Source organism: Danio rerio, chromosome 1, assembly GCF_052040795.2.
Source record: "Danio rerio strain M-AB ecotype USA chromosome 1, GRCz13ab, whole genome shotgun sequence".
In the NCBI taxonomy this organism is placed as follows: Eukaryota; Metazoa; Chordata; class Actinopteri; order Cypriniformes; family Danionidae; genus Danio; species Danio rerio.
This window is the reverse complement of record NC_141021.1, coordinates 52,773,620-52,782,287: the sequence shown is the minus strand read 5'-3', so window position 1 is coordinate 52,782,287 and position 8,668 is coordinate 52,773,620. Positions and strand designations below refer to the sequence as shown.

The following is an 8,668-nucleotide window of genomic DNA, read 5'->3' as shown; positions in this document are numbered from 1 at the left end:
GCACGCGTTTCAGCTGCTTACAGTCGCCGGAAGAGTCAACCGATCTCTCAAAATCACAAATTTGTATGTGTAATATCATAAATGGACTCGTGAATCAAATGGAGCAGTTTTTCTTATTAGACAGTAAGGTATGCTGGTGATTTTATGTTGCGTTTGTTCAAAGCACGAGTGAACGACAAGCATGCAGATATGTCAAATGTGTGTGTGTGTGTGTGTACAGTAACGTTATATGTCAATTTAATATAGTAAAACATGACTGGTTTAGCTTGTTGAGGTCTGCTCATTTGTATTTATTGACATTCCTTATAGTCTTAAATCAGTTTTGCTGCAATAATTGGTGTCACTATATTTGTTGTATTCAAGATATGCTTACTGAAAGCCTTTAGAAAACGTTATTTCAGTTCAGTATTGTAGTGTATTATTGGATTAGCATAATGTTGCACAATTTAACACATTTTTACTATATGATATGCTGAATACTTAATTCCCAAATTAGTTTCAGAAATTGCTAATTAATGTGAACGAAATACTGTAATGTTATATTGGTTTAGCTCGTCGAGTTCTCATAATTTATGTTTAATGACATACATTAAAGTCTTACATCAGTTTTCCTATAGTAACACTAATTGTCGTAGCAGTTTATGCTTTATTAAAGTTATATTTACCCATATTAGTCATAGAAATTGCATAATTTCAGTTAATATTCGAAAATATTATCGGTTTAGCTCAGGGGTCAGGAACCTTTTTTCAGCAAAGAGCCATTTATGATTTAAGATTTTTTATTTTTTTTAAAGAGCCACCGGCCACTTTATTAGGTACACCTGTCCAACTTCTTAATCAAATTTGTAATGGTAGCAACTCGATAAAGCGACATAGTCAAGACGATTGATTACTTCTATATATAATACAGGTTCAAACAAAACCTTTATTTATGATAGAAGTAAAGTTGGTTTTATATTCGCACATTCGTTCATTCTGTATTGTTTACCATGTTACTTTGAATATTCGATCGGAATTAGCATGTATGACTTGAAAACAACATTAGCTCTGTTTATTTGACTGTGAACAATGTTGTACTTTGATAGTCATTGGCTGCTTAAATGATTTCGCTATTTAGTTTGCAAATAATACTTTTATAAAATTATATTATTAAGGGGAAACTCCGAATGTGTGAATATAAAACCAACTTTACCTCTATTTATTTATGTCCATGCACAACTCAAAAATAAACAAATGAAGCATCACATGTTGAGCAAATCCATAAATGTAAAAAGGACAATTTATAGAACGTTTTTCTCTTCGCCATCACCACTCATGGATGTTGTTTGAATTTACATACACAAGAAGATTATCATAAAAACGCAAGTTGTTTTGCTTTTTTATTGTTGTCACAATTGAAGTTTATCCATAGTGCCACACACAGAGATTGGTTGAAACGTCCTTTCATTGTTAGCTGAGTTCTTATTCATTTTGCTCTAAAGAAATACAATTAAAAAGGGATTTAAATTGTATTATCGATTGGAAACTGATTTCTAGTGATGGTTACAATTTTATAAACTGTTATAAAATATTATTGAAAGAAGACAGCAGGAGAGCCACGTATATTTGGTCAAAGAGCCATAGGTTCCCTACCACTGGTTTAGCTTATTGAGTTCTCATAATGAGTATTTATGCACATAAGATAGTCTTTCCATGATATACTGTATTTACTATAGTAATATCTGTTGTGCTATTCACATATAAGTTAGTCTTTCCATGATATATTGTATTTACTATAGTAATAATTGTTGTGCTATTTACATATAAGAAAGTATTTCCGTCCTTGATATACTTTATTTACTATAGTAATAATTGTTCTGCTATACACATATAAGATAATCTCTCCATGATATACTTTATTTACTATAGTAATAATTGTGCTATCCACATATAATATAGTCTTTCCATGATATACTGTATTTACTATAGTAATAACTGTTGTGCTATTCACATATAAGAGTCTTTCCATGATATACTGTATTTACTATAGTAATAATTGTTGTGACATTCACAAATAATAGTATTGCCATGATATACTATATTTACTATAGTAATAATTGTTGTGCTATTTACATATAAGAGTATTGCCATGATATACTGTATTTACTATAGTAATAATTGTTGTGACATTCACAAATAATAGTATTGCCATGATATACTATATTTACTATAGTAATAATTGTTGTGCTATTTACATATAAGAGTCTTTCCATGATATACTGTATTTACTATGGTAATAATTGTTGTGACATTCACATATAAGAGTCTTGCCATGATATACTGTATTTACTATAGAAATAATTGTTGCACTATTCACATATAAGATAGTCTTTCCGCTTTATACTTTATTCACTATAGTAATAATATATGTTGTGCTATCCACATATACGATAGTCTTTCCACCATATACAGTACTTTATTTACTATAGTAATAATTGTTGTGCTATCCACATATAGGATAGTCTTTCCATGATATACTTTATTTACTATAGTAATAATTGTTGTTCTGTTCACATTCAAGGCATATTAACTCAAATTGTTTTACAGATTAATTTACATAAGTAGTTTACTAACTTAACAATAACTCTATTGTAACTCTACAATCCCTCCCTCTTGCCAGTGTGTGTTTTGAGCACCAGTCATGCAGCCCCTCAGAGATGCCGAGTTGGGGGCTTCCACCTTCTTCGCTTCTCCTCTTCCTCACGATGTGTGCGGCAGCAATGGGCTTCCTCTCACCCCAAACTCCATCAAGATCCTGGGACGCTTCCAGATCCTCAAAACCATCACCCATCCCAGACTGTGCCAATATGTGGACATCAGCAGAGGAAAGCACGGTACGATCACTCTCTTGCTTTATTGCAGTTTTTTCATGAATCGACTGGAAAATCATCATGTGTGTTTAAATAAGATTGGGCCATTCAGGGCTCGTCAATAAGGACTGCCCGGTGCCAGCGTGCAAGACACTCGGGCCTTGCCTCTCAGGCCTTGTCTTGTCAAGTTCAACTTGGCTGCGACTGTTTGTCAATTGCGTGGAAAAACAGGGTGCTTTCACACCCAGACGTTTGTTTTAGAACCTGTCTCATTTGCCCAGCAAGCACAGATCATCTGGCATTTGTGAATCCCCCAATCACGCTCAGATCCTCGCCAAATTAAGTGGTCCGAGATCGCTTGGATGAGGTGGTCTCAGCTTGATTAAAACGAACTGGAGCGGATCGATTGTAGTGAGAAAACAAAACGGTCCAACAAACTAACGAACCAGGCTATATCACAGTGTACTATGGTTGTGTAATAGCCATATGAAGAGAGAATTATGTGTAGGGGGGATGTCATCATTCTTATTGATAAATGTGTGTTTCATCTCACACAGACGTTTAAGACATTTTAAGACTAGATTTGATCAAGTGGTTTTTACCAGATGTCTTATTGGGCATACAAGAATAACCCATGGTGTTTTTTGCTTCAAGGTGACCTCAAAAAAACCTCAAGGTGTTTGTGCTGCACAACTCCCCTTACTATAAAACACATTTTACTGGACTGTCCTGATTCCAGAAGACTTTTTCATGAAATTAACTTTCTTAAGGACATTTTAAAGTGACACCATGAAATATTTTAGATTTTTTATCATGTATTAACACTAAAAATCTTATTTAATTTATGTATTCATTTGCTTGTTGATTTTTAATTGTATATATTTATTATTAAAATGTTCCTGCCATGAAAATAGCCTTGGTTGCTGACATGGCATTAAATAAAAAATACATTACATTATTAAATGTGCGTTTCATGTCGAATATGAAAGTGAAAGGATGCTGGAGTTTTACCGAGAGCTGATTACCCGTTAGGAAAATTGAGCGAAATTACCCTCTGATAGTTTTTCCATATTTTAATCTTATAATATTTTGTATTAGGCCTGTTGTTTTGTTCATTTTTGCACTGACACTTCGAAAAAAAGATCAACACTAATCTGCTTCATGATTTGACTATTCAGTCCCGGTGCTGTGCATAGAAATGGACCCCTGCGGTAAAATGCAATTATTAGACTTTTATTAGCATCCTCAGTCTACATTAAAAAGAAAATCAGAGGCCATAATTGAATAAAATGTAGGCTAATATGATTATTTTGATGCATCGAGCAAGAACAAGTATTACATTTGCATTTTGGCCTTTATTAGATAGGACAGTATTGAGACAGGAAGCGAAGTGGGAGAGAGAGAGGGGATAAAGTAGGGAAATGTCCTCGAGTCGGGATTCAAACTCGCGATGCCCTGACGTGCTATTGCACCATATGTCGGCGCGCTAACCACTAGGCTGTTGCGCCGACACATTTGCATTTTTAAACTAGGTGTACAAATGAATGAAAAATACTGACTGCAGTAGGCTATAGACTGGTGTAATGAGCCTGTTTCTAAAATTTTGGTGTGGTTTAAACAAACCAAAAAACATAAAATTGTTGTCGTTTTCAACTAAACCACACATTAAACAATTCACTTTAATTAATATATTCAGTATTCTATTTAAATTAAATCTATTTATTTATTTAAATATATATCTTCTGTAAGGTAAGGGTTCCACTCATGGAGCTCACCGCAGTCACTGTCATTAGTTGTCGTAACTCTATTATTAATTTAAATCAATTTAAATTAATATATGCACTTTTTAGAGGGGGCGCAATTTATGACAGGGTGCGTTTCTTGGCACAATACTGGTTCATCTGGTATTTCTCTCTAATTGGAGTCTAAAATGCATAATTCTGGCGATGCGATGGCGCAGTAGGTAGTGCTGTCGCCTCACAGCAAGAAGGTCGCTGGTTTGAGCCTCGGCTGGGTCAGTTGGTGGTTCTGTGTGGAGTTTGCATGTTCTCCCTGCGATCGTATGGGTTTGCTCCGGGTTCTCCGGTTTCCCACACAGTCCAAAGGCATGCGGTACAGGTACATTTAGTAGGCTAAATTGTCCGTAGTGTATGTGTGTGAATGAGTGTGTATGGATGTTTTCCAGAGATGGGCTGCAGCTGGAAAGGCATCCGCTGCATAAAACATGTGCTGGATAAGTTGGCGCTTCATTCTGCTGTGGTGACCCCAGATAAATAAGGCAGCTAAGCCAAAAAGAAACTGAATGAATGCATATTTCTAGCCAATGTTTTTTTTTTTTTTAAGACTGATTAATTCAGTTGAATAAATGAATTAATAAAAACTGTTTAAAATTATGTTTGGCATATTTAATAATTTTATTATTTAATAATGACATGGGGCCACTTTTTTTATTTCTTGGTGGGGCCAGTGAACATTTTGGCAGGGCGAGTAAAAATCTAAACCACTTGCCCGATCGGGCCAGTTGGAAAAAATCCTTAGTGTTGAACCCTGCCATTAGTACATCCAATCACATATATGTCTGAAATTGAAATCGCACAATGGAACTTGCAGCACTGACCCTTTTATTTATGTATTAAAATGTTTTATAGTTGTCTGTTGGCCATCTTGCAAGTTACTTTTTTTTTCCAACTTATCGAATCTTGTCCTTTTCCCTTCTTGTTTTTAATGCTTGGTTCTGCTTTCTAGTGCTCTTTGTAATTTTCTTCTCTTTTATCCTTGTGATTTTTATCTCAGTGGTTTAATGACATTTGTGTGGAATCTGCATGCAAGGATGATTCTTTTTATCTTAAGCTGCTTTATGGCTGTTGATTCAGTGTTTATCATGCGAGATGCGCTTGGTATCACGCATGTGCCCCCTATGAGAAAGACACCCCTTTGAGATGGATGCAAACACATGTGTTTGAAGTTCCTGATGACATTATGCAGATTTATTAGCGTTATAACGTTCTTTCATGTTTGAGAAATGACCTTGAATCCAGGTCATCTTTTCGCTGGAGGCAGTATTCATCGTTATTAAAGAGTTGCGAGTTATTAAAGTCACTTTTGAAGATGTTTTTGTTTGGGTAGCCAAGATTTTCTTTTTTGGATTATGTGAATAGAGAACAAGAATACTAATAATAACAATAATAATAAATATTAAACCTTATTTTCTAATAGTGCCTAAAGGTAGCTTTACAGACAGTTCATTCATTTATTTTCATTCGGCTTAAATGGACACTGGAGTCTCCATAGATGACTTACTTTTCAGTCACTTCTTATGGCATTTTCAGTTCTTCACAGAGATCATGTCAATCTGGTTTTGAATCTGCCTCTATGCTGAGGCAGAGGCGCTCGTAGCTCCGCCCTCTTTTGAAAAGAGCACAATCTCATTTGAATTTAAAGCGACAGTCACCAAAACGGCTCAATTTGGATCAAAACCTATAAGAGGCAGTTTCAGACAGTTATAAATAGGGGTGTAACTTATCACAGTTGATCCGTGATTCATATGGATTACAACCCATGGCTCAGAATGCAGGTGCCCCGCAAATTAATACAATTTTTATTGGTAGATTAATCCTAAATTTGTAACTATCAGAGAGAGATCGCCTCTCGCGCCATTCAAATCACATGTATATAAGCATTCAGGCTTTCTTGTAAAGTATGATGAAGACGATGATGATGGAGAAAGTTGTGGTAGGTTGTTCAGGACGTTGTGGGTTTCATTAAAGGGGTTTTCTGTCCCTACTTGTTTATCTTGCATTAGTGCATTCAGTGTAGGCTACAGGATTAATCATTAAAAGATCGGGACCTCAACACCCACGCACCAGAAATTATAAATGAATGTGGTTTGCATATGTTTATTATTCCTTCAAATCGCTCGATTCAAATCTGACAACGCAAAAATCCAGAAGAGTCTTTAGTAAGGTAGTTATGAAGTCAAATGACACAGAAGTAGATTGACAACAGTTTTGACGAGTCTTCGCTGAGGCTATCTTCCAGCCTAAACCACGACGAATGAAGTTCTGCACAAGAATTTTGGCCAGCGGAGAAATTAAAATGGTCGTGCCCAACTGAGTCTGGTTCTCTCAAGGTTTTTTTTCTTCACTCCCATCAGGTGAAGTTTTCTTTTTTTTCCCTCTCCGCTGTCGCCACTGGCTCGCATGGTTCAGGATTGGTAGAGCTACGCATCGATGAATTGGCTCTTCAGTGTTTGAACTCTCAGTAATGATTAAATCACACTGAACTGAGCTAAACTGAACTGAACTGAACTTAAACACTAAAACCTGAACCACACTGTTCCAGTTACTGAACCACACTGTTCCAGTTACTATGACCATTTATGTGAAGCTGCTTTGACACAATCTACATTGTAAAAGCGCTATACAAATAAAGCTGAATTGAATTGAATTGAATTGAAAGTTTATAGTTTAGGTAAAACCACTGATGTTTATGGTAAAGATTAAAATCACTGTCATATACATTTATTCATTCATTCATTTTCTTTTAGGCTTAGTCCGTTTATTAATCTGGAGTCGTCACAGCGGAATGAACCATGGACTTATCCAGCTTTTGTTTTATGCAACTGATGCCCAACTGAAACCCATCAATGGGAAACACCAATACTCTATCATTCACACACATACGCTACGGACAATTTAGCTAACCCAATTCACCTAAAGCGCATATGTTGTGGGACTTGTGGGGGAAACTGGAACACCCAGAAGAAGCCCAAGCCAACACGGGGAGAACATGCAAACTCCACACAAAATGCCAACTGACCCAGCTGAGGCTTGAACCAGCAACCTTCTTGCTGTGAGGCGACAGCACTACCCACTGTGCCCGCACACTGCCCCATATGCATTTAACAACATTAAAAAATGAAAGTTGTTGGCAGCAATTACATTATTTAACCAATCAGTCATCAAAAATATGCCACTGACTACATTTACATCAGGGATGTCCAAACTCGGTCCTGGAGGGCCGGTGTCCTGCAAATTTTAGTACCAATTTGCCTCAACACACCTGCAAGGATATTTCTAGAAAGCCTAGTAAGAGCTTGATTAGCTAACCCAGGTGTGTCTGATTGGGGTTGGAACTAAACTTTGCAGGACCCCGGCCCTCCAGCACCAAGTTTGGACATGCCTGGTTTACATGGACATCAGTTATCGAATTATTTGCCTTAGTCTAATAAGACAATAATATGATTAAGGTGCTTACATGAGTTGATCTTTGAGTGTTACTTTCATGATCCCGTTTTACATGTTATAGCACATAATTCGATTAATGTCATTGCGTCACCGCACTATCCACATATTCTTTGGAGTTTCATGTAATGTTGATTTTAAATGCAGTTCAGCACTTTAACTTTTATTCTGGAACATTTCAAAAATCGCTGTTTACATGGTATATTTTTAATCAGAGGATTGTCGTAATCGCATTAAAGTCGGATAATTGGTGTCCATGTAAATGAACCCACTGAACAATTCTTCAAAAATGACATCTAGCAATGAAACATGAAGTTTGAATAACTGAATAATTTTTGGAAAATGAGGCTGAAATAAATATGGGTTGTACAAATTATCTTAGATTTCTACATTTAGTGTTATCAGCAACAGCAGTAGCACCAGTGAATTTTTCACAATACTGAATATTTTACTATTTAATTTTATTTAGCTGATTGTTTCTCCATTTTATATATATATATATATATATATATATATATATATATATATATATATATATATATATATATATATATATATATATATATATATATATAT

At 35.5% G+C, this 8,668-nt stretch overlaps 1 protein-coding gene across 3 annotated transcripts in view; it reads left to right on the top strand.

The window, feature by feature from the left end:
• The window catches only part of tbck (TBC1 domain containing kinase), a 173,697-nt gene that overhangs the window by 77,461 nt on the left and 87,568 nt on the right, over window positions 1–8,668 (top strand). The window contains exons 1-2 of one of the 3 annotated variants that reach the window (XM_087236399.1): window positions 3–128; window positions 2,660–2,873. In XM_087236399.1, coding sequence (XP_087092525.1) covers window positions 2,681–2,873 — 193 coding nt within the window. In that variant the 5' untranslated portion in view covers window positions 3–128; window positions 2,660–2,680. Of the gene's footprint in view, window positions 1–2; window positions 129–2,659; window positions 2,874–8,668 lie in introns of those variants that run through there. The other 2 variants (XM_087236400.1, NM_001080637.2) reach the window with 2 other exon arrangements.